At 39.4% G+C, this 27,310-nt stretch overlaps 1 protein-coding gene across 4 annotated transcripts in view; it reads right to left on the bottom strand.

The window, feature by feature from the left end:
• Positions 1-27,310, bottom strand: part of SNX9 (sorting nexin 9) — a 46,892-nt gene that overhangs the window by 14,001 nt on the left and 5,581 nt on the right. For 2 of the 4 annotated variants that reach the window (XM_083496494.1, XM_083496493.1), the window contains exons 2-13: positions 19,981-20,067; positions 18,585-18,659; positions 17,660-17,767; positions 10,277-10,360; positions 9,021-9,174; positions 8,460-8,613; positions 7,410-7,494; positions 5,274-5,399; positions 4,983-5,100; positions 2,404-2,534; positions 766-869; positions 399-502 (exon numbers count right to left, since the gene is read on the bottom strand). In XM_083496494.1, the coding sequence (XP_083352620.1) occupies positions 399-502; positions 766-869; positions 2,404-2,534; positions 4,983-5,100; positions 5,274-5,399; positions 7,410-7,494; positions 8,460-8,613; positions 9,021-9,174; positions 10,277-10,360; positions 17,660-17,767; positions 18,585-18,659; positions 19,981-20,058 (1,321 nt within the window). In that variant the 5' untranslated portion in view covers positions 20,059-20,067. The remainder of the gene's footprint in view (positions 1-398; positions 503-765; positions 870-2,403; positions 2,535-4,982; positions 5,101-5,273; positions 5,400-7,409; positions 7,495-8,459; positions 8,614-9,020; positions 9,175-10,276; positions 10,361-17,659; positions 17,768-18,584; positions 18,660-19,980; positions 20,068-27,310) is intronic. The other 2 variants (XM_083496496.1, XM_083496495.1) reach the window with 1 other exon arrangement.

Below are 27,310 nucleotides of genomic sequence, written 5' to 3'. Positions count from 1 at the left end.
TACTCATTGCAAAATCATGCGAAGGAGAAAAAACCATTCTCTAAGAACTCTTTAAACCCAGAATACACACACACACACCCATTCCAGATATTGAGAACTTATTCAAACATCTTAAAAAAACAACAAGCAGGGTTAAAAAATAAGAATGCATAAGCTGTGGGGCAACTTCCAAAAGCAACGTCTGTCAGAACCAGAGCTTTCAAGTGTTTATGAGGCAAGCACAGTCACTTTTGTGGATTGCATATTTTACATGGAATTGATTCATTCATTTAATGAACACTGCACTAGTAGTTCTAGTCTTTTGCCAAAGTAAGTCCTGTTACACATTGTATAAACACATTAAAAAAATAGTCAAGAAATGACAAATTTCATTGTGTTAAATATATTCCAACACTTACGTCCTGTACAGCGTTTCCAGTGTTCATGGCCCACTGTCAACAACTCCTTAACTCCATCATCCATGGCTTTAGTGAACTTCCCAACTGCATCACATTTCTGTTCACTGTATAATGAAGAACTGAATTATACAGGGTTTTTCTCATTTTCTACTGTGAACATTTTTTATCTGGATTTTTTTTCCTTTTTGCATACTGACTAGGAGGCCACATGCCCTCAGTACAGTTTACATCCCTTTTGCAAAGTGAAAACTACATTTTAGTCCTACATTTTAATTAAATATGCTTTAAATACATGTGCACTTTTTTAAAAAAGGAGGCAACAGCAATTTTGAAATAAGACATGAAAACGAAGAATCTAACACCTTACATTTCTAACAAATCCAAGTCAGGTGCTTCTGGTTCCATAGTAGAAAAGACCATAACACCCACAACCTCATCTTTTTCTGCCTTCCTTTTACCGGTTTTCCATTCCTAGGGAAAAGAACAAGTGTGGCAATGTGAGACAACACACTCTTTGCAGTGACATCTTGAACAGTCTCAATCACATAGGGACTTTGGCCTGCTCCCATACGCTTCTTGAGCAGGGCAGGGGCCTGCCATAGATCTTCAGATTCCTCCTAGTTCTCAATTCAAAACTGGTATGAAAAGCAATAATCAAGCATGAAAGAAGCCGTGATCCAGACAGCCACATATGTGACTTAAACATCTATTATTCTTCAGCTTCTTTTTCAGAAAGCTCCTTTCTGCAAAAATATATTTTTAATCTTGGGGAAGTTTCACACTGAATTTTTAACGTGGCTATTTGAAAGCTGAGTGTAGCTCATTCACTGGTCACTTCAGCACTGGATTACTGCAATGTGCTCTATGTGAAGCTTCACTTGTGCTTGATCTGAAAGCTACAGTTAGTGCAGAATGCCACAGCACGAGAGGAGTGAGATTCTGCCAGCATAGAACACCCCTGCACAGAGATCTGCACTGGTTGCAGATTTACTGTCGGGCCAAGTTCAAGGTGTTCCTATTAATATATGAAACTTTTAACAACCTGAGGTCATTTACTAGTGAGATTGCCTAACTTCATACATACCTACTCGACCACTTTGACCTGCAAAACTGGCACTGTTACAGATGCCACATAACTCTTGCTTCACGTTTGTAAGAAATCAATCATTTAGTGTGGCAGTATCCACACTTTGGAATTCCCTGCCTACTGATGTAAGGTAGGCCTCTTTCACTGTACTCTTTTCGGCACCTGCTAAGAATATTTTTGTTTAGGCAAGCCTATCCAGATGTGTAGAATGTTGACATGTGTTTTACTCTGGTTTTTAGCTTATTGTTTATTTTAACTTTTTATGTTTTAAAAAGGTGTTTTTAACTTTTTTTGGGGGGGTGTAATTTTATTGTTTTATGCTTTTTGTAAACCGCTTTGAGGTTTTATTACAATCAAGAGGTATAAAAATCCTCTGAAATAAATAAAACAAGAAGGATCCAAATAACTGCAGCAACAGCTTAAGCCCTGACCATGCACATAAAGGGGCTCTTTGCATTATAACTTGGCCTGGAAAAATATATTGCCCAAACTTGCTCATACGTTTTCCAGAAGGGAAGCCATGTTAATTTGTTGTTTTAGTCATACATACATAATATCGCTTAGCACTTTCTATCGACCAGTACTTTAGACTTAAGCAAAGTTAGGTAACAACTTTACCAAATTGCTGCTTGAAAAATATTAGTGTTCATAAATGAGGTGTTTCTACAAAAAGCCATATTCCCACCTGCCTTTGAGAAAATGGTTTTCTAGAAATAAGTGTTCCATTTTATCCCCTTTTAAACTATGCACCAAAAGGTACATAGGCGTCATCCCCTTTCTCACAATCAAGCTGCATATAAATTTTATGAAATAAATAAATGTTAAACCAGGGACTACTCGCTACTGCTTTTGGAGATGTATATCTAATGGCACTGTCAGATTTCTCTCAAAGCAATTAAAAGCAATTGAATGTAATACCTTTTCATCACGGAAACTAAGGAACTGCTGAAAAACTTCACTTTCTGAAACAACTGGATGACGACACATCCTGGTCATCCATGCCTGTAGCCTCTCCATCCTCATTTTGATGAATTCTTCCTCGAAACGCCCTGCAGGCCAATTAGTAACAGATACTGACATTCACACTTAATGCCATCTATCCCCCCCATAAGACAAGCAATTTATAGCTTGTTTACTTATTTGAAGCCTTTTAGCCTGCCCTTCACTAAAAATCCCAGAGCAGGGTACAATATAATCTAAAACAAACAGCAAACATCCAAGTCACACGAAATTCAACAAGGGAGGAAAATACTAAAATTAGCTCAGTCAAATAGCTAGGGAAATAAATAGGATCTTCAAAAGGTATCTATAACCCAACAGGGTTGGCACCAACTATTTTGGGGAGACTCAGATTTAAGAAAATGGGAGATGTATCCATGTATAAGACGCCCCCTAATTTTTGACATTATATTTAAGGTAAAAAACCTAGTCTTATACACAGAAAAATATGGTATATGGGGGGGGGGGGCATTTCACAACCTAGGTGTGATGATCAAGACTGCCTTCTTATACATGACCACATATTGCATGCTATGTGAGACTGTTAAAAGAGGACATCACCACCAGATCTCAAGGACCCTACACAAAGCTGTATAGAGGTAATTCTTTGGTTTTGCATAAGCTGCAAGTTAGTCAGCTTATAGATTCTATGTAATGTTTCAATTTATTATAACACACACACCTGCCTGTGAAACTTAAGATGTACTTCAATTTAAAACAGAAGATCCACTTGGCTTAGTAACACTTAATCTCCCTTTGAATAATGGTGGTGAATTGTTAGGTTGCTTGTTTTAGAAAGTGGTAAGTATGGAAGGTTAGGGAAAGAAAAGCTATGGTCAATGACAAAAAAATAAAAGAATAGCAGTGGTAATGTAGTCCATTGCAACTTGTGTGCCATTTGCAATCCCAGCAGTTACTGACCCTTGGAAGGGTAAGAGTTCTATTTAAATCATCCACACCCAGCAGCATGCTATAAATTCACTCTAATTTTCTCTTTAAGTCACAGTGAGGCAGTGGAGTCCTTGACAAGATGCTGGAAGCTAGTAACATTGTGCCCATGGGTACAATGGTGCCCTTGAAGTCTTCTCCTAGTGCTCATGAAGCCTGAAGGCTCCCCACCACAGCCTGCCCCCTAGTCATAAGTTGAGGCGTGGCAACTTTTTCCTCCCTTTAAAAGTACATACAGCTAAAGGACAAATTTGGAAGAGCAATACTGTTTCCTACTTTCTCTTTCAGTTTTATGTGCTTTTCAAAGTTCAGATTAAATCTACTGGATCCAACTTTTACCTAGACATCAAGGAAAAATGAAGTGTTTCTGTGCATGCACTCTATTTTAATTGTTTTTATTGCTTTGGGCTGCAAAGCAATAGATAAACGCCACAATAAAATATAAGGCAGTGCCAAGTCTCTCATTTGTTTTGCATATGCTAATTGCCAACATTAACACTGCAAACATACTTTCAAAAAAAACAAAACAAAAAACCCCCCAGTGCATTTACCAAAGAAAATAGCAAGAAGCATACAATTTTTCTATATTACCATTTAACAAGGTTAGAGGAGAATAAACACTGATTGGAAAATAAAGTTTCTTTCAATCTCACAATACTCAACATAATGGAGAAAAAATTCTCTAATTCGCTAAATCTTAATCAGTGATTCCCAATGTGCTCGTCTGCTATGGCTTTCATTCAAGCTCATGTGTGCACTTCAGAAAAAACTACTGGAATTCTAAGCTTGAAACTCTAACTAAGGAAAAAGTAAATCACTTCCTTAGTTTTCCACTTCCTTGGCATGCATCGTAGTACACACATCAATGCTCAATTTCCTTCTCACGCAGTATGCTGCTTGCATTTCCAGCATTACACAGAGCTATAGAGCAGGATGCACATCAGATTCTTTTTTACTGGCTGACTTTAAGATATCTGTTTAAAAGATCACACTTCAGGGGTACAGAGAGTCAAATGGAAAGAAATGCCAATTAATCAGAACAGAAGTGGTAAGCTTAGTTGCCCCACTGCAAGAAGGCCTACGATTTCCACAGCATAATCCTTGGACATTACATGCTGAATTAGTTTAATCTTATATTTTATAAAAACTGGACCACATTCCAATACTCCTTTGGTTTCAGAAGTGCCCAGTCAAGCACATAATGAATGGAAAGACAAAGCCTCAAATCTATCAAGGAAGTATAAACAAAATATTAACATCTACTTTTTTCAGGAGGTGTAGCATTAGGAGGCAGATTAAAGAAAGACTAGTGCAGGCTTTTAAATGAACAGCAACAGCATACTCTGTTCTCAACCACTTTGTTACTGCTCTTCATTTTTATTCCTCCACTGTTCTTATGAAATTTAAGGGGATAGTCAGTTTTAAGCTGAGAAGTCCTCATTTTCAGAGTGACCCTCTTGCATTAACGTCATCTTTCAGAAAAACAACAAAGCTAATCAGAGAGCGACAAAACTTCCTGTTTCAAGAACCATCAATTTGGAGAAGGTTACCTGTCACTTGCTTGTCTGGAAGAGATGGAATTGGAATGGCTGATCCAAACTTAATCAAGAGACGTTCATATAACCAGTCGAAGTGCTTGTATCTGTGGTTGACAGCTCGATTAGTGTTCTGTAAGATAGGCAGACAAAACACTCTTGGTTATGACTTCCAAAATATATTTACTACTATGTCTGTATAATTCAGGGTTATTTAACTGTATGATGTAAATCATAGATAAACGATCAAAAGAATTGGGACATTTTGAGATGTCACCTAAAGAAACTTCTTTGGTACGCACTTACTGTACATGTAAGCTGATATTCAATGTAGCTCTTCAAACCATACATTTTAGAACCTTTTTTTGGATCAGCCACAACACAGTCAAATGTAGAGGTAGGATACACCCACATTGGCCCATAATCTCCAATCTACAGGACAACAAAAGTATTTATTAACTCCAAGCATGCTACACAAATCTAAAATATGCAATTGCATTTAATGCACACTAAACCTACATGTGGAGCCAATGACGCATCCATTCCATAAAGGTAAAGTAAATACTACAATAAGCAACCCAGAGGCTTAGCAGGCATAACACAGAAATGGGCCACACAGAACTTTACACCTGGATGCCAGTTTGAAGCAGGTGCCGAAGCCCCTTTTAGAAACAGCATTTTAGGATCTCTCAATGATAGCATAGCATTTCAACTACTCAGCACAAATAGATGCCTAGGAAGAAAATTGCTCAAAAAGTTATAGTGGTGTTATTGTGCTGTAGGGTGATGAACAAAGACTTGAATCCTGTTCCCTGTGAATCCTGGTCCCTGTATTTTTTGCTCCATAAGACGCACTTTTCCCTCTTAAAATCTAAGGGGAAATGTCTGTGCGTCTTATGGAGCGAATGTGTAGTCCTTGGGGATGGGGGGGGGAGGGACCCGGGTTTCCCTTGCCAGCCCTGACAAGCTCTGGGAGCAGCGGGAAGGCTGCGCGTAGCCTTTCCGCTGCCCCCGACCTGCTCTTTGGGGCTGGCGGTGAGGGAAGCTCGGCTTTCCCCACCGCCAGTCCCACAAGCTTTGGGAGGCTTCCAGAGGCTTCGGGATGCCTTCTGCTGAAGCCTGGAGAGCGAGAGGGGTCAGTGCGCACCAACCCCTCTCGCTCTCCAAGCTTCAAAGATAGCCGCCTAAAGCCTCCTGAGCGCAGCGGGAGCTCTTCGGGTTCCTTTCGTTGGAGGGTAGGTGCCCCTTCGGAGGCTTCGGGTTCCTTTCGTTGAAGGGTAGGTGCCCCTTCAGCTAAGGCGCAGCACCCCTTCAGCTAAGCGGGAGGAGAAATGGAAGGGGCTCCGTTTCTCCTGCCGCTGCGCTGAAGGGGCGCTGCGCAGAGAGGGGGCGATTTTTTTTTCTTGTTCTCCCCCTCTAAAACAAGGTGCGTCCTATGGTCGGGTGCGTCCTATAGAGCGAAAAATACCGTACATGCTTAATTTCTGGAAGAGTGCCCTTGAGGCTTCACAGTTCCCATGGAAGTATGCAACATACTCAGCATGTTCAAGGCCAGACAGGCTTTTCATTCAAGAAGCACTTTCTTAAGTACCGTATTTTTTGCACCATAACACTCACTTTTTTCCTCCTAGAAAGTAAGGGGAAATGTCTGTGCGTGTTATGGAGTGAATGCCTACGGATGGTGGGGGGGATCTGCTGCAGTCGTGAGCAGAGGATCCATGGTTCCCCTTCCTTCCCTCCTCCGTGGCTCGCTTTGAAAAAGCAAAGCGGGAGAAGAGCCGCTGAGTGGGGGGGGGGAGGAGAGGGACAGAGAGCCTGCTTGCTTTAAAGGAGCAAAGCGGGAGAGGAGAGGAGCCTTCTCCTCTTATACCCCTCTTCTGCATTATTAACAGCATCCTTCTCCACCCACCCTATGCGTGTTCCTTGCCCCTTGAGTGCTTTTCCTTCCCTCCCCACTTAAAACATGGTTACAAAGCACAGATCCACATGGATCCTCAGGATTTTTGCACTGGGTCACCTCAAATTCACCATCAGATCACATAGCATGTCCATGGCTACAGCTTGCACCAAAAAAATCACGCACCCACTGTTGCCCAGGGCCACAGTGGTGCAAAAATGTGGTTACAAAGCATGGCTCCACATGGATCATCAGGATTTTTGCATTGGGCTACCCCAAACTCACCGTCAGGTCACATGTCTGTGGCCACAGCATGAACCACAAAAAAACATACATCCACTGTTTCGTTTAGAATTTTTTTTTTCTTGTTTTCCTCCTCTAAAAACTATATGCGTGTTATGGTCGGGTGCGTGTTATAGAGCGAAAAATACGGTACATACTGCTTTGGCTAAAAGTGAGTATGTCTATGTTTACACACTAATGCCACATGCAGTTGCCAAAGATAGATATGAATACAACACACACACACAATATTTTAAACTTACAATTATAGGAATTTTCTCTTTGGGTTTTGCTAGCTGCTTTGACAAGAGATACTGCTCCACTCCAGGTTTTGCAAATCCAGGAAATCTGATCAGAGAAAATAAGTGATTGAATCCTTCTTTCATAGGCTCTTTGGCAGATTCAGAACTGCTTGCCATATTTTATAGACATTTGGTGTATCCAAGAAGGTAAATGCGTCTGTTACTAAAACAATGGTGCTGAAAGGATCTAGTTAGTTACAGACTGAGCAACAACTGCATTAGGAGTATATAAATATGCACCTACAATTAAGTCATTGCTGAGTGGCTGAATTCAGCCAATCAGAACAAATGTTCCAGAGGAACTGTTAGTACCAACTGCCACTATAACACCATATAAGAGGCCTCTTGAATTCTCTTCTGTCATTTGATAAACTGACAGTTACATTCTCCCACAGTTCAGAATCCAGAAACATTTCAAGTGCATGAAAAGGCCCAGTCCTTAGCAGGAACTTCATCTCCTCACTTCCCAATCAACCCCCACACTCCTGACTGTTTTACTAACTTTCTTTTTTAAAAGTGACAGACAGAATATTCAGAAGGAGGCTGAAGAGTGGGGGTGGAGGTGCATACAAAAGCCCCACGGGGCAAGGGAGTGCAAAGGATTTATATCTCTGGCTGTATACAAGAACTATTCTGTTAAGACAAAGCACTTAACTAAAATCCACTTGCTGCAGAAAATGTGAAAACTAAACAATATAGTCAAATCATTCCAACTGTTCAAAACCACCTAAGGGACAAAAGAGATGATAAAGCTCAATTGAAGGGCATATTTTATTTGAGAAAATAAGTTTTGTTTAGGACTTATAAATATGTTTTGTTTTTGTTTTTTACTATTTTCTTTAGCTGAATACTGATTTTGTTACCCTTTCCCACTGAAACAAGTTTATTATTTGTAAACTTTACATGGAAAATGCACTACAACTTGTGAACACAGTCAACTATTCCATTTTAAATTCCTCTTTAAATTTCTATTTCCCCTATCCCCACCCTATTCAGTGCTGCAGTTTTTACTTGTTAAGTGGTAGCTTCATAGCAGCTCCACGGCTATTGCCACGCTGAAGCCCTGCTGGGTCTGAAGGCTCTGCCTCTTTATATCCAAGATAGGGTGCAGCCGTTGATTTTGGGTCATCCCAATCATCATCCCAGTCATCGTCATCAGCAGCCGCTAAAAAAGAGACAATACTAGTTGCATACATAATATCTAAACCACACTTAACGCGAACAACAGTGCATTTAATTAACTGGCATCTTTCAGTTCTACAGTATCCTAATGCAACATTCAAATAGCTGTCAAGACTAAACAGCATTCTGGAGCATTCTGGGGATAAGGGAAGTCCCAATAGGAAGTCCCAATCAACACACCCACTCAAACCTCTAATCAAAATGGCATATTATTATTATTATTATTACTACACACAACAATAATCTTCTGATTGTCTCTTGAGTAAGTTTACCATGTAGTTTTAGCAGAATTCTGAAATCAAATATCATTATTTACTTTCTGAATTATGTTTATCTGGAGTCCTACCCGACCCCAATAATCAGCAATGGCTACGGAAACACACAGCTGACCTGGACCTTGATAAGCCTGTGGATGACCAAATGCTGCTGCATCCCAGTTGTTTGAAGCGCTGTTTTTCTGCCTATTTTCAGGTTTTGCTGCCCAGCCATCACCACCTGTTGTGTTGTCCCAGCTTGACCAGGGGTCGTTTGCATTGCTGGTAGCCTAAGTTTAAAAATGAAAAAAGGTGGGATATATATGTTTTTTGAAAAATAGCACAGAAAAAGTAAAATTTTAGTCACAAATGTTCCCTTTTTAAAGTAAAATAGTGAAAATTGTTGGAAGGCAAAAGCATGTATTCCATTATTTTCCACACAGGTGCATATATAGGGTGCTATTTACTCAAAACAGACCCACTGCAATTAATATGACTAAGTTAGTAAGCCCATCATTTTCAATGGGTCTACTCCTGAGTAAACAGTAGTTGCACTCCCTTATTTAAATCTACAAATAAAAGTCAAAAAGCAATTCTAAATAGTTAAAATATAAAAGGCACATTTTTATGCTTTTAGATAACACTATGGCATAAAAAACAGCAGCTCATTAGACGCCAACAGTCTGATCCTAGTTGGAAGCAAGTGTTATTCTTTTCAATGGAGTTTAAAATCAGCAAAAACAGAACCTGTTAGTAGGCTAACAGTGGTTCTACCCAGACTTTGAACACAAACACATGTTTAAGTAACAAAAGAAGCCATTATAGCCACAAATATGTCCACTTTTATATACAAGCCCAAACATCATTTTATAATAATCATAATCATCTAAGATACACTGTTTCATTGCCCTGGTTGTCAATTTGATTTGAGGGGCAACTCAAAAGTTTTGGTAATTATCTTTAACGCCCTAAGCAGCTCAAGTCCAGGATACCAAAGAGACTGCCGACTCCCATATCAACCAGCCTACTCTCTGGAGATGCCCTTTTCTGTTTTTCACAGGTTCTTTTTCAAAGTCTTATTTTGCTTACAGATGTAGCAAAGTTTTGAAAATGATTTAGCCACTGCCTTAGGGGCTGAGAAGAAAGCCTGTCATTAGTTCTGTGTATCTTCACAAGAACACCAGCAGCTCACCAGTGGCTAAATTTAGACATTTCTGTAAATTCTACTTTATGCAGGTAGCGTGTCACATCTTCCAGCAGTGTTATTAAAATTCAGACTTGCAGATGAGATTTTTTTTAAAAAAAAAAAGTGAGAAAGAGATCAAGTTGTATGGGTATACTTTTAGTATACTTTTAAAGGGTATACCCTTTTAGTAACTTTTTAAGAATTACCTTTCTTGTAGAAGGAGTTGAAGGTGGAGATTGAGTAAAAAATTCCAAAATAGAAGTATGAGTGGCAGATGGCTGAGAATCCACCTTAAAAATAAGAAGCACTCAGTAAAGAGGGAAAGGCAGAAGTATGAAAGCCTGATGTAGTTTTCAGCTCTGCAGCATAGAAAGATTCTTGCAGGCAAGGTGAACTGCTGAAATGCAGGCATGCCACACAACTGCCACACAATAATCAGAAGCAGCATGCATGTAAATAAAAACTCTTCTCTAAAGATTGCAGGATTTTTCTCTCATAGCCTATTAAAACTATACTATTGTGTTCAGATCCTAGATGTTACACCAAGCACAAAAGCAAACAAAACAAAAAAAACTTAAGTAAAACCATGCAACCATGAGACATAACTTCCAAAAGCCAAGCAATGTCTCCCACATCATGAATAATCATACAACAAATACTTCCTGATCTGCTTACAAATGAACTTCATCTACAGGGCCTTCATACCAAGTATCACAATGCCATTCATGAACACCCGGTCTTAAAAGCATTTGTTGCCACTGTATTGGCATCAATGAAGTCATTCAGTGTTCTTATTCCTCAAATGGAAGCATTTATATATTGTTGTGTTTTTATGGCATTTATCACATCAGAAGCATTAAGAGAACCTGAAACTGTGAAACCAACATGTGTGGTTAACATATGAAGGGAGCCTTTGTTCACACGCATTTATAACAATCAAAACACATACTATTTTCTTGAAAGTGCTACTGAAAAAATATAAATGATGCAGGAATTACTGAGCCCAAGTCCTAGTCTTAGCTCACAATGCTAAGTAATTTGCTGAGTAACTTGGATAGATTATGTCTTGCCTCATTAATTTTAACAGGTTTTCCTGAAACAAAAGTATTTTCTAAGACTTTGGAATTGACATAACTACAATTATATAGCCACTGTGTATTGTTCAACCATGTTTAATTTAGAAATGATAGTGTATCCCAGCCAGATGGACAGGGCACAAATAAAAAAATTGTTGTTGTACTTGTTGCTCTCCTTCATGTCCAAAGCCAATCTCCTCTAAAGTAGTATCGTCGGAAGGAAGGGAATAATTTACATTCTGGGAGGAATTCAGCATCTCTCCTGAATGTCCCATCAGTACAAGCATTTCTGCTTGCAAGACAAACAATTTCCCCTCATGAGCCGTTCTGGGGATTTCCTGATCCTCCAGAGTGGATTGAGGGGAGCATAAATCCAAGTGCTGGCTTCTGCTAGCACAAAGCTAGCATACGAGTACTAAAAACAATTTAAACATGATGTATGAAGCCATCAACCAATACTAAAGTCAATTACAGTGGTACCTTGGGTTATTTACTTAATTCGTTCTGGAGGTCCGTTCTTAACCTGAAACTGTTCTTAACCAGAAGCACCACTTTAGCTAATGGGGTCTCCTGCTGCCGCCAGAGCACAGTTTCTGTTCTCATCCTGAAGCAAAGTTCTTAACCCAAGGTACTATTTCTGGGTTAGCAGAGTCTGTAACCTGAAGCGTATGTAACCCGCTGTACCACTAAGTACCACTGTACTTAGACCTTAGGGCAAATGTAATGCTTAATCATGCTTATCACCAAGTAGCATAGGAGCTAACTCCTAGGGGCCAAGGTCCCTTGCCCCCCTAAAATATTTAAGGGGGCTGCCCCCCCCCAGTTGACGGCACTGCCATTCAAATGGTGTGTGTGCCAAATTTCATGATCAATTAGGTGGGGCAAAACAAACCAGTAACACCCAAGCCTCCCCAGACACATTTAGATGGCTATAGAATGTTAACACTGGTCTTTCAGGGACTCCACTTTCTACATCCCATTACAGAGAGAACTGTCCATTTATTACCCTTTGCTTCTGTCTCCTAAACTAATCACTGATCCATAGGAGGAACTTTCATCTTACTCTGTGACTGTTAACCTTGTTCAGGACTCTTTGGTGAGGTTGAAAGCTTTTTGAAAGTCCAAATACAGAATATCAGCTTTATCTATATGCCTGTAGATACTTTCCAAGAACTCCAATACATAGTGACACAGGACTTACCCTTGCAGAAGCCATGCTGCTTATGCTTCAGCAAGTCTTGTTCTTTGATATATGTAGCAGTTTTCCCAGAACAGACATTAAGCTAACTAATCTGTAATTTCCAGAATCCTCCCCTGGATCCCTTTTATACAAAATGATATCACATTGACTGCTTTGTAGTCACCAGATATGTAGGTTGATCTTGGGAACAAGTTACAGGTACATACTTTTGCTAGAAGATCAGCTATTTCCCATATGAGTTCTATAAGGCTTCTCAGATGGATGCCACACGGACACAGTGATTTGTAAGTTTTTATTTTGTCAACAAGGCCTAGGACTTTGTCTCCTGCCTATTTGCCTCAGTTCCTCTGTCTCCCTTCCTGTGCTCTATATATGTTGCTCTGAAGATTGATGAAATTAACCCATTCCTCCTTTTCCTCTTCTAGCACACCTTTGACATCCTTATCATCCATAGATCCAACCACCTCTCTAGCTGGTCTCCTGCTCCAAATGTATTTAACATTTTTTTTTTATTGTTGGTATTTAGATTTTTAGCATTCTTGTTTAGCACACTAATTATTATGTAGTATCCCTTATTGTCTGCTTGTATTTCTTGTGCCAATATTTATGTTATGTTTTGTTCCCCACATTTGGACAAGACTTCTATTTTCTTACTTCTGCAGTGGTTTTAGTTTTAAAAAATTTTATTTTTTACAAATCAGAGATGAAACAAAAAACAGGAAAGATTTCTTTGAAATTCAAATAATTATATGGAAGAAAAGAAAACAACTTAAAGCCTAAATGGGAAAAATGTTAAGACATGCCAATTATGAACACAACATAAGCAAAACACCATCATAAAAGGGCCATAGTTCCTACTTCTATAATAAAAGAAAATCACTACCACTTTGTTCACTATTTGCATTTAACCCCACATCAATTAGCAGTGGAAATGAAGTATTTTAGATGTGTTGCAAATGAAATCTGACTTTTCACATTTAACAGACATGCTCCAATTTAAGAAATTTTGGAGAAAAATATTTTACATTATCAGTCCGATGATTAAACAAGATCTGCCTTGTGATCAGTTGAATATTTTGCTCGGGAGTCTGAAATAAGCATTTTTGAACTGGTACAGGACACACTGAATTAGATTCTGTGACATTCCTGCTGCAGGAAGTGAAAGGTATGGTTAAAGGAGAAACTGTTGCATTTGATCACAGTTCATTTCATGAATGGAAGAAGCTGTCTGTGAAAACTGCATGCAGGATTCAACTTATTAAGTGTAGCAAAAGTATTACTGGCAGTGGTATACCTCTTCCTTTAAAAGATAAAGTTGTAAAGTCAATGGAATGTGTTCACGTGAGAGAAGGTAAACAATGAGCAGAGATTTAAGAGCATAATGGCTGCCCTATACTGACTGGCTTATAGACTTCATCTGAAGCTGCACCTTGTCAGCAACCTTCTGGATCTCCTGAGATGGCTTACTTGCTTTGGCCACTCGCTTTGGCCAGCTCCCACTTCTCTCAAGGAAGAAGTTTCATAGACTAATTCATTCTGGTTCACTGCTTAGATTCCATTGTCAGCCTGGGTTTGGGGTTCCCAACACTTCTGAGAATGCAGTACAATTTGAGCCTCAAAAGGAAAACTAGATGAGTTGGTTGCTTTTTCGTGTATCAGGATTTTTTGTGAGCAGCCACAGTAATCCAAGGAAAAGATTTGCTTGTTTTCTTGCTTCAAAATTATATTACAACAAGAACAAAAATACAATGTTTGGAATCCAAAAAGCTATGTAATTTTAATTTTAAGCTAGGTTCAATAACTTTAATGTGCCTACAGGAGCTAATTTATGTGCCTTGAATAGCAATCATACATGCCATATCCTTTTTGAAACTGAGGGTAGTTTGTGATAGGGTATGAGAATCTACAGTTTAGAGAAAGAGCCAGTAACTTCACCAGGCATACATTAAAAAGCTCTTCAGATCCCTGGCAGTGTCCAAAAGTACTCCTTGCCTTTGTGTCTAATGTACCTCCTCTTCACCAACTCTGTAAAATTCTTTGGTTTACAATTTATTTTGCTATTTGTCTCCCAGTCAACCTAACTTCCTTTCTAGCAGGGAGTAGTGAAGCAATCTTGTGACTGGGTCCAAAGTCTAAATTCATCCCTCTACCTATACGACTACACTGGCTGTTATTTACATTTCATCTGCCATTCTGCTAGGTCAACTTGTTTAAAATTTTAATTTTATAAAGGCTATCAAGTGATTGATTGCTTTGTATTACTATACTGAAGTATTACTCGCTATAGTTTTCAGCAGTGCTTTTTTCTGGGGGTACGCATACCCCTAAACATTTTGTGAATCTAAGTTTGGCCTCATTGAGAGGCAGTATCTCAATACGAGTAGGAAAATGAGAATACCCCTAAACATTTTTTCTAGGAAAAAAGCACCGGTTTTCAGTCTTCACCATTTTATATAGCTAAGCAAACAGGCTTATCAATTTACACTGCAAAGCTGTGCAAACAAGTTTGCTTTTCTGAACAACAGCAGCGTTCATATTTGTTAAAAATCCTTGCACTGAAATTAAAAAGCTTCTTTTAGAATTTTAGTACATTTTAATTTTTCCGTTATTAATGAATGAACTACCCTGCCACCAACTCAAAAGTTTGTTTTCGTGTTACAAGACCTTTGACCACCACTACCTGCCTCTGACCTATGGACTACTACAAAGATTTAGGCATGTTGAAAGATATGCCTATCCAGAGCCAAGTCTCTCTTACAATACAGTTATGGGGGTTGTCACAGTTGTCATGAGGCCTTTCACAATAACTGCTTGAACTGCTCTAGTATCAGAGCTGCAAAGGAGTCTACTGCTATAGGCTGAGCTTTCTGAGCCTCATGTTCTCTGGTTCCCACTAACTGAGCTGCTCAGGCCCTAACGAGGGGCAAGATGGACAAGCACAGCAAAAGCTGAGGGAAACAGAAGTTGGGAGACTCAAAAAGCAGCACGGTAGAGACTTAAGAACTCACAGTTGGGATGAGCAAGAATGAAGGGTCCAGAGGAACCAGAGTATGCAGGCAGACATATTAGGGGCTTTGGGATGCAGAAACAGCTAAAACATATTGTGCCACAGACTTGAGCAGTTCGTTCAAAATCTAACAAAGAACAAGGGGGGGGAGGGGGGAGGAAAAAGCAAGAGAAGAAGCCATTAGCGAAGAAGAAAACTGAAATAGGTGAGAAATGAGAGATTTATGTCCAAGAGCTGGAGAGGCAAGGAATTGCATATGTATTTGAAATAACCAACCAAAACTTTAACTTGGCTGATATGAGACACTGAAACATTTCAAAGCACCTTTATGCATTTGAGCTTACATGGTCATAGTATATTCAGGTGTGGCGCACCAGACCTCTCCATCTGGCACTTGAATGCGTATATAAACTAGTAAATGTACATTCATAGCTCCACCTACTTTGGCCGTTTGCCCAGCCCACACCGGCATTTAGCCCTTCGAAGGTTGTCCAGAAGTAAATTCAGCCCTTGAACTGAAAAAGGTTCCCCTAACATGTGCATGTAAACCAAATGAGCTAGCCCCACCTTAATTGACGCCTGCTCCCTTGATGTCCACATATTCAGCAATGACATCTAGGAAGAAGGGCCTATATGTCAGCAGCTATTTATACATATTGCTCTTTCCAGATATTTAAAAATTTGGAATGGGCCTGCTGTGGTGGTTGGTGGCATGGCTAGCCAGTGGAGCTCCATTTCAGCCTCACACATACAAGGGATGTATAGGCTCTAATGGAAGAAGGGGACTCATGTTTAGGAGAACCAAATGGGTAACATGGAATATACAGAGTTTCAGGCAGCGGCAGCAACAATGGATCTAGCGACAAATGGAGCTACTTGGCCAACCACCACCTGCTGTGGTGGTTGGTGGCATGGCTAGCCAGTGGAGCTCCATTTCAGCCTCACACATACAAGGGATGTATAGGCTCTAATGGAAGAAGGGGACTCATGTTTAGGAGAACCAAATGGGTAACATGGAATATACAGAGTTTCAGGCAGCGGCAGCAACAATGGATCTAGCGACAAATGGAGCTACTTGGCCAAGATATGCAGGCTGAATGAAAAGAGGTTAGGTACCTGGAGGCAGGGAAGAAACAGGAAGAGAGCAAACTCAGCAATCGGCTGATACATTACAATAGAAAGGAAGAACAAGTGGAGGCGACAGAGAACTGAGCAACAGAAAGGCCAATGAGGAAATGGATTTCAGAAATAACTCACACAGGAACTAACAGGTCAAGAAACTGTATTTTGTTTCCTCTTTCCTGCCAACATGGACAGTTAAGGATGCTGGCTGGTTGATGTGATATAGACACATAGGATCCAAGCAGGGATAAGAGAGAACCTGGGATCAATCTTCATACAGGGGTGCTTAAGATCTGGTGCAAAATGTTCAACTGCTAACAGCTGACAAAGAGCTATCAAATTCAACGCATATTTATGTGAACAGTCGGATGACTCTGTGATTATAGACAGTTGTTAAGACTAGTTCTGATAAAATGTATACCGCACATATCAGGAAAGGTAAAGACAAGTCCAAGAGGATACCAGCATGGTAACGAGCAGAGTAAAGGAAGCTATACAGATTCATAGAACTGTAGTGTTAGAAAGTGCCATGAAGATCATCTAGTCCAACCTCCTGCGATGCCAGAATCTTTCACCCAACATGGGGCTCAAACTCACAACCCTGAGATTAAGAGTCTCATTCTTTACTGACTAAGCTATCCCTCATGGAGAAGAAGGAAGTCTTATTTTAAAGAAGGAAAAACAAGAACAAAGGAACAAAAGCTGTGGCAAAATTAATACAAGTGAACAATAAAGAATTGCCCACCACAAAGAGAGATGAGACACATTAATGGAGAATAGGTTTATCAACCACCATGATAACTAAATGGAATCTCTATGCCCAGAGAATGCCAGTACCTGGAGTGCAAATTAAAAAAAAGGAGACCCTTTGGCTGTTTATGGCTTCCTAAAAGAAATCTGGTTGGTCACAGAAAAGCGATTCTGGATTAGACAGAGCTTTGGTCTGACCCAGAAGAGATCCAATGTAATGTTAGCAGAACTTTTCCATTCATTTCCCTTACAACTATGTCAATAATGAGGAGTTAATTTTCAAAGGATTAAAGAACACCTGAGGTTGTCTTTTCCATGCAGATTAGAGTAACTCACAACAAGGGACTTCAACAAGCTTCTTTGGTTCAGTCTGTCATGCTTCTGGTGCTCAAGAAAACATGCTCTAAAAAAGCTTTAAAGAAACAAGACCTACCTGGCTATTGGTTTTTGCTGCTTGCAAATTAGCCTGTGCAGTAGAGAGACCATCAAAAAAGGCTTGGTCAGCTACTGAAATTCCATCTTTGGTACCTTCAGGTAGAATCTGAAAAACAGAATGCTGCTGAAAATACATTTCTAAAATAAAATGTCAACTTTATATTAAAGAAAAATCACACTCTGATCACACTCAGTGACTTAATGGACTCAGTGGACTTAAGTTCTCTGTAAGACGCTTTCAGATGGCATAGTGTGTTTATGGCTGAAGACAAGAGACAGGACACCCATCACCCTAAACACTCATATTGATTTTAATTGTATTTTTATTGCTTCTTTTGTTGCTTATATTGTATTCTATTATACTATAATATGGAATTCAAACTGTAATACAATAAAATCCAATATGTAAGAAATTAAAGAAGCAATAAAAATACAATTAAAAATAATGCAGTATCTAGCACAGCACATTGTGACTGCTACAAGAGGCAGAAAAACCATTAAATGATTCACAAAAATGCTCAGCAATTTTCAAATGGTCCCTGTGAAAAACGTTTGAGAACCACTGCCTTACTGTATCACTCTTTGTGCATGCACTGAACATACAAGATGGGAATAAGCCCTGTTTCATTCCATCTTCCATTTAAGTAAGAACAAACTACTACTTGTAAGTAAGAACAACCCTAATTCAATGGAACTTGCTCCCAGGTAAGTGGAGTTAGGATTGCAGCCCCAAGCAGACTGCAATTTGGTTTTTAGTGTACTATAGGCCTCTTATATGTACAAACACAGAAACAATGGTGTGATACTGTATCTCATTTACTGACTTACAAGAGTGTATGTTTCCAGTTTTAAAAAAATGGTTATCTATAGAATACGTAATAATTTCATTTTATCTTACCGATGAATATCATTTTGTAACTTACTTCAACATAATCTGTGGGAACAAGTCCTCGTTCTCCTTTGCTGTTTTTGCCTTCCAGCCAGCCTCCACCTACATCCTACAACAAATAAAAACAAATGTGTTAAGTAGTTAAAATTATGAAGACAATAAATTGTAAGTTTAGTTATTTTAAAGAAATGCATTCCAAATGTCTTTTTAGCATATTCCTGTTTTCTTAGTATCACGTTTTTGTTCCAAGCTTCCTCCAAAGCACAATGGGGTCTCCCAATTAATAGAGCAATCTAAACCCCTGATACAATGTGCTGGAAAGTTTTTAATGCAGCACAAGTATCCCTCCACTCAGAAGCTACTGCCAATGGCATCTCCAAAAGCTGCAGTTGATGACCTCTCCACCCCCCCAAAAAAAACCTCAGGATTTCAGCAGTGGGGCTGTGCTGGCATAGGATTTGCTGGATACTGAGGGGCTCTACTGCTGATCCAGGCTTCTTCAACATGACAGCCTAGGAGCCCACACAGCAAAAGGGCATTGTTTCCTGCACCCCCATCTCTTCTGTCCTGGCTGGCATGAATGGTGGGACTGTTGATGCAGCACACCATCAAATCCCACCACTGCCAGTCAGGGGATAGCATTGCAGTCTTATTATCACAGCCACCATACGAGCTAGGTCAGGTTGAGAGACAGTGAAGGCAGTCTATTTCATAGCTGGATGAAATTTGGAATTTGAGTCCAACATACAACATCATATTGGCTCTATGAAAACCAGATGCAGCTACATACAGCTGCAGTCCTACACATGTTCATTTTGGAGTAAACCCCGCAGGTCAGAGTTTAGGTTTGATCAGTTCAAGTTGGATCTATTAAACTTGCCAGCAATTTTAGCTGGCAGATTTGATGGAAGAAGATAAACCTACTGAACTATTAATTTTTCCATAGTTTTTTTAAAAATTAGATTATGAATTTTGTCACTAGGAATGCAAACAAAACACAAACCTGAGCATGTTTAAGCAGAAGAAAGTCCAGAATTCAATGGGACTTCCTTCCAAGTAAGGCTACATTTAAGTTATAGCTCCAATATCATTATATCATATGTATGTTTGCCCAAGATATATTTGCAACTTTGAGGCACAGTTCAAAGAACTATTTGTAACTAATAAGTCTATAGAATTCCAGTCTCCCCACCTCAGAAAAATGCATAACAGTGACCAACTCTTTTTATGGCTTCCTTTTAAGTAAGTAAGTAATGTATCTATTAACTTGGAGGGTAATGGCAAATCTACTAAGACAGAAGGGAAATATGCAAGTTGTGTATCTGTAGGTTTCAGGTTCAATAATATGGTAAATACTTGATGTTTCTACACCAAAATTCCAGGAAGTAGGTTTATGTATGGTACTTTGATTTCCACTGACTGCATCTTACCGGATTGGTAACTGTGATGATTTCTCCTTCATTAACTGTCAGCTCATTGTTTCCAGGTTCAGCAGCAAAGTCATACATAACCCGAGCCTGTAGATGTGCAAAAACTATATCAGTGACAACACTTCTGTGTTTAGTTAAAGGTTCATAGCAAACATTTGTAGGAAACCAGAGTTCAAAAGAAATGACGTAACAGCAGAGAGGAATTGGTGACACATCACTTGTTACGGTTAGCACTTTGAAAAACTTGGAACTCCAAAAATTTATGTAAAACCTGCTATCAGTAAAAATCTAAACTGTAGACACAATCAGGTCTCAAGTACCAAACCTGATTATTGCTTAATTTTCTGAGGAAATTTAGGAATCTCTCCACCACCAACCAACAATCTCAAGTCTACACTGTCCACCCAGCCCTTTAAAGCACCTTCACAAGGACCAGAACAGAAGTTTGAATACCACATTCAACCTAATTAGTAGCTCACAGCACTCTTATATATCAAAATGCCCTCACTTAAGTCTGAGGATTGATCTCATAAAAAAGACCTCTAATAATTTGTACTTAATGGATGCATGACAGCTCTACCATAAATTGTTCTCCATCCCCAAGGATGAGCAATGTGGGGCAGAAATAAGGCCCCTCATCCACATGATGTATAGCTAGTTGTCCAGTTGTAAACCTTTATGGGGTGAAGTTTTGGTAATTACAAAGGCCTGGTTAAAAAGGAAAGTTTTTGCTTTGTGGTTGAAGATATAATTTAGTCCTGGAAACCTCATATTATTTCAAATATGTGATTTTTGTTGTTATTGAATTACATCTCTGGTATTTGGAATTTAATGTCATGCATGGTGCTTCAAGCACCATAAGGAGAAGTCATCACCTTCTATACAGCAATGGATTAACTATTTGATCCCCTGTCCTATCCTTATTTAAACTAGCAATGTGTCAGTAGGCGAAGATAGCATGTCAATTTCCACTTTTAGTTTTTGTATGAATATTTATTTGCATTGTTCAGAAAAAAATATTGCTGAGATCAGGAATCAACAAAATCTACAGCTCTCCACTCATTTATGTACCATGAGTAGGGAACAGGAGTCAACAAGGTCTCTTTTCTCCCTATGGAACTAATTACTTCACACAAACAAAGAAGTGGAACAATAACTCCAGGGCTTTGTATTTTATTATAAAAAATACTTATATCCTGCCCCACAGAGCATACAATCTAAGATTGGACACAGGAAAAACAACTAAGGGGAGGGAAAGGGAGGTGGAGGCAAATGGGAATGCAATATGCAGTTGTTTCAGTTACATGTGCTTAGGCTTAATTACAGGTTTGGTTTCAATCAAAATTGGTCCCCAATGTGGCTTACAAGAATCGTGCATTCTGTGTTGTTCCTGCTCAGTTAAAAACACAAGAATAAGTTGGTTTAAAAAAAATTAAATTAAAGCCACTTACTGAATCTTCATAAGATATACTATCAGTTTTCTGGTTTTCTCAAATGCAACAATGTTTATTAGGGACTGGCAGCACCCTAAGAAGTTACTGTGAATCAGCAGCTGAAAATTATATCTTGTTCTGGCCATCTTATACCCATCCTCCATCTGCTGGACTCCACAGCATCTGGTCCTGATAAGGGTGTGTTTCTTAGAAATGAGCCCCAACAATGCCTTCAGTTGTGGCATACACTATTTAATAGACGGCTGTGCTATTCATGCTCATTTCCTTGCTTTAGTCAGGGATGGGAACTTGATCCAACTGGCAGGTTTCCTCCAACCCTGTAGGCCAACTTTGATCGGTGGGCACCTATTTATCAATCAGCTGAATCATTTTTATGGCAGATGACAACTTAAAAAGGGCTCACTGAGCAGCTTTGAAGGCTAGCTGCAGCACCAATCAGTTGATTGGTGATGACAGGAAGTCCCACTTACCAAGAAACTGACCAGGCCCAGAAGTCAGAGATTCCTGACTGCTTCTTTATTAAGTGTAGACTAAAACGCTGAGGGTGTTCTACTGTCAGGAAAAACAGGGCAGTTCATCTTCATATTACAGTGGTACCTCAGGTTACATACACTTCAGGTTACAGACTCCGCTAACCCAGAAATAGTGCTTCAGGTTAAGAACAGAAATCGTGCTCCGGCAGCGCAGCGGCAGGAGGCCCCATTAGCTAAAGTGGTGCTTCAGGTTAAGAACCGTTTCAGGTAAAGTACAGACCTCCGGAACGAATTAAGTACTTAACCCGAGGTACCACTGTACTGAAGTGCCTTATGCATGATAAAAGTAAGTTGCAGCAGTGTCCTTCTCATAAGCTGTTTGAAACCTTGAAAGCTAATGGGTTGTGGAACACAGTGGTGGACAGTGTTGCTAGCTAGTCAAATTTTGACTGCAGAAACACATGCTGATAATGCTGTTGTGTTGTATAAAGTATTAACAAGAAGACTCTCATTCTGCCAGTATCATGCTATGAAAGAATTCAGTAGATCAGGTGATAGTAGAAAGTTGTCCTTACTCCACTTCCCTTGTTTTGGACTTTTTGCTTGTATTAGTAGTGTAAACCAGTAATTTGTGCGTGCTTTCCATTTGCCTTGAGCTCCCCAATTTCCTTCTCTACTAAGTTCATTAAATATGTACTTTCAGAACTTGCCCTAGTTTTGCACATTTCAAAAATGAAATATTGTTAGAATTAACTTTTGTTCAGAAAGTATTTGTTCACTACAAAACCAAAAACTAATTTCTTGGTAGAGCATGAAACTCTTAATCTCAGGCTTGTGGGTTCAAGCTCCACGGTGGGCAAAACATTCCTGCATTGCAGAGGGTTGGACTACATGACCCTGGTGCTCACTTCCAACTCTACAATTCTATGATTCTATGAAAAGTACGAGTCCAAATTAACTACATCTTTTATAATGTAGCATGGGAAAGATGATAAATTCTGCCTAATTTTTATGTAGACCATATATTGTCCACATTTATTGCCTGGATGATTATGTGAGCCTTGTGCAAGGCACAGATGTTATTTAAACAATTATGAATATACAAACATATTGTAGTAAGGAATTCATTCTTAGCACATAAAACTGGTTGGATTACTGTCAGGAAACCTGCCTGGGTGCTTCAGAAACAAATAGGGATGCCACTCTGGGAAACAATTACTAGCACTCTTGAGTGGAAATAAACTCTTCAGCAAAATGTAATTGCAACATGTTCCAAGTCTTTTCCAGACACAAAAACATTCTCAGAATGATATTTTTCCACATGGTTTTTAAAATCTCACTGACTATGCAGAATACATGCCTGTTGAAAATATTTTTTAATGCTGTTTTAACCACTGTTTTACAAATGGACTGTATATCTAGCTGTGTGTCAGCGGCGGCTCAACGAATGAAAGGCCACGTCAGAGTCTACCTCAGCGCGGTGCGGGGACTGTCCACTCAGTCCCCGCACTGCTGGAAAGCCGTGTTGGGGTTGCTTGCCACCCCCTACTGCGCTAAGGAAAAGCAGACTCTCAGCGGGTTTTCAAATGGCCCTGCGGGGGGACTCAGTTGGGTCCTGCAGGCCCTAGATTGAAGACTCCTGCTCTAATGAGTCAATAAAATGAGCACTGTTCCAAGATGTTTTGCTCCTACATTGTTTTCTTAAGTTCTAAATTATCTTGGAATAATATTTTTTTTAAAAAAACACTGCTGGGCTTCACCAAGCCTTTAAAAAACGGAAGGAAGAAATCTGTTCTGTCAATTAAGGCCAAAGCAAAGAGTTTCATTCCCTACATGCAAAGATTCCTTGTCCTAACCAAAAAGAAATAGGGGGGGGGGTGGAATCCAGCACACAACCATGTTTATGGAAATGTTGGGTTACCAGCACAGCAAGTAATGCCATTAAAGTTGCAGGGAAGATAACCATTTTCAGGAATGAACAACACCCCATATGGCAAAATATACTATTTCTATCAGTCAGTAGCATAATGGAGCAAAAAAGGACAGCACTTTCACAACTGTTTTCTTGCTCATCCTTGCAACAGGATGAGACTGCAAGAAAAAAGAATGACTGTCTAGGATACATAGCACATCCACATGAAGTAGAAGCAACAATGGGGCTCTCAATAAAGCTTCCATTAAGCACTAAACACTGGCCACACTCACACACAACACTAAGCCAAACCAAGGCATAATGTGAATAGACTGTTCCCAGGGAGAAAATCACTTTGCTGTTCCCCAGTCTTTTTAGCTCAGTTTGGCTTAGCATGTCATCTGAATCGTGGTTAAGCTCTCTTTTCCTTAACTATGATCTGTAGTCAAGGATTGCCCTAGGGTTACAGATCATGGTTAAAAAGGAGAGAGCTTAACCATGATCCTGGGTTCAAGTGACAAACTAAGCCAAACTTTGAACAATAAGGACCAGGAGGGTGGAAAGTAGATGCAAGCTTGCCTCCAAGAGACAGAATGTTCACAGAGTCCCTGTAAGCCCTAGTTTGGCTTATTGCATGGGCAAACCAAGCCATTATCATTTAAGAGTCCCAAGCAATGAGGAAAGGGTAGCATAGCTCAGTGGTAGAGCATATGCTTTGTAAGTAAGAAGCCCTGAGTTCAATCCCAGCCATCTCCAGGCATGGCTGGAAAAGACTTCTGAAACACTGTAAAGGCACTGCCAGCTGGCGTAATAGACAAAAGTGAGCTAAATTGAACAATGGCTTCACTCACTGTAACACAGCTTTTTATTTATCCTTCATTAAGTTTGATATCTCCCCTTCAAGTACATGAGGGCTGCTTACAATAAAATATCAAGCCGCTATAAAATAAGCTAAAGACTGAAAATCTCTAAAAGCAGGATAAAATTAATATTAGAGTAGAAAAGACAAAGAAAAATTTAAAAGCCTAAGGAAAATAAAAATGACATTACCTGACAACATCAAGTGTACTTTTCTGGGGAGAGCATTCCAAAGTCCTATGCTTCCTACCATGTGAAATAGTTCTGATCGTTCTTATAGGACATGGGAAAAATATGGCATGCTATCACAAATGTGTCCTAGGAAACAGTCTAGCATAGGTCCTGCCGCAATTCCTGACACCGCTGCAGTTAGGTTTTGAGAAAGGAGGCCTTCAGTTCTTTGCATCACCAGAAACCTGACTGAACTGAACTTTGGCATGGCAGGGTGATTTTCCTTTGTTTCAAAACCTTTTTTCCCTGACTCCATTCGTATCAAGCTGAAGGAAAGGGGAGGGCTCACCATCATGAGTTCTAATATACAGTAATTGAAAAGTATAAAGTCACCATCTGGCCAGAACAAAGGAAGATTGTAACTGAAGTCATGTGTTCATGTTCCAAGAAGATTATTTTTGTATCATCTGAAATCAATTCATGCTTGTTCATAGACTCCATTTGTAACTATGGGAAGGTATATTTAAAAGGGATGCTCTACATAAAAATAATTATGTTTTATCCAGATGATATCCAATTTTCTCAAATTTATGCCAAAGAAAAATAACTTCATTTCAATAATGGAAATGCCCTTTCCCCTTAACTTGTTACATAGGGATGCAAACAATGGCACTTGTTAAGAATGGTCATTTCTCAACAATTATGAAAAAAATGAGGTGTGCTTGTTATTCTCTGACTACAAGATATTGGCAAAATGTGGCACAATTCACATTTCACTGTAAACCATAGTTACTGATACACAGTTGACTCCCCTTGGTAAAGCATTATGTCTGAACTGGGGATTGTGGTTCATGGCAAGCTAAGCTTTTCGGAGTGCCACAACACTTCCAGCTGTATTGTGTTTGTTCAGCATGTCATTGGAAATATACCAACTATTGTGAATTCACAATAAATTAAGAGGATCCAAAACTTCTTTCCCCATGGACCACTTGAGTTTGGCTGGGGGTCTTGGCAAACAACTTAATGGTTCTTCTGTCTCTTGCAACAATTGCAGGAACCTGTGCTAGATGCTGTTATGATTTTCAATTGCACTTTTATTACTTCTTTTATTTCTTATGTTGTATTGTTTTGTATTGTATTACAGTTAGAATTCTATAGAATTAACATTGTAAAGGTTCTTCACAGACAGCAAACTACTGTAACTAAATGAAACTTAGTCTATAGACCACAGTTTGGAAAACCCTGCAATACATGTCAAGGTTTTGAGGTGTTATCAAACTATACCACAACAAACTAGCATGGTTACCTCACTAGAATTAGCTATTTACAAAAGCAAGAGACTTTGCTTGCTTTTGGGGCACCTACTCTCAGATCACAGTAGTGTAAATTCTTATATTTACTGACAGAGTTGATGGAACGATGGTCCAGTTTTGCAACAACCAGCTAGACTAATGGCCTATACAGTGGTACCTCGGGTTACATACGCTTCAGGTTACAGACTCTGCTAACCCAGAAATATTATCTCGGGTTAAGAACTTTGCTTCAGGATGAGAACAGAAATCATGCTCTGGCGGCGCGGCGGCAGAAAGCCCCATTAGCTGAAGTGGTGCTTCAGGTTAAGAACAGTTTCAGGTTAAGAACGGACCTCCGGAACGCATTAAGTACTTAACCCGAGGTACCACTGTATTAGTCTCTTCTAACCTTATGAGATCCTGACTATCCTAACAGACATGTCCTCAAAAAGGGCAAAACCCCATTCTTGATTATGGCAAGAGAAACATTACCTCATTAATAGGAGGTTTTTAAGAAGAGGTTGAATAGCCATCTGTCATGGATGTCTTAGCTGAGATTCCTGTATTGCAGGGGTTTAGGCTAGATGACCCTCGGGTATCTTCCAACTCTGCAATTCTATTATTCTATATGTCACTTGCTCACCTAAAGCAAACAGTTTTCCCAATTGCAAGAGCCAGGTCATCAAGTTGCACCCACCTCTCTCAGGTTAACTCTGGTTAACACGCTTACATGAAAATTCTACATCATTGCACATATAGTACACTCAATTCACACAGAATGTGAATGAGAATTACATGGGTAGACTGAGTTGTCTGTCATTTAGCTTTACAGAGCCATTGGTCTTTTCAGCTTTGAGAAGCACATATTCGCAGCTAACCATTTTACGTTTCTGGCTGGCAATTTTTATTGCCTGTATCTTATCATCCATGGACTTAAATGCTGAATTTCAATTTTTGAAATAACCAGGTTTAAATATCACCCAATTAGTTGTTTAAAATAGCACTTTAATTTTTTTAAGTTAATTTTTGAAAATGTGAACATTGCTTCAGGTACCTGCAACTCATATTGAGAGTCAATAATTCAAGAATGTAAACAAAGCAGACTATGAAACAATGTAGCACAAGCCTTTAATTTTTAAGCTTTTTATTATTCCTGAATGCTTCCCAGAA

Source organism: Podarcis liolepis (genome assembly GCF_965112155.1).
Source record: "Podarcis liolepis genome assembly, chromosome: 3".
NCBI classification, from domain to species: Eukaryota; Metazoa; Chordata; class Lepidosauria; order Squamata; family Lacertidae; genus Podarcis; species Podarcis liolepis.
The sequence above is the reverse complement of the archived record's forward strand: the minus strand, read 5'-3'. Positions and strand labels throughout refer to the sequence as shown.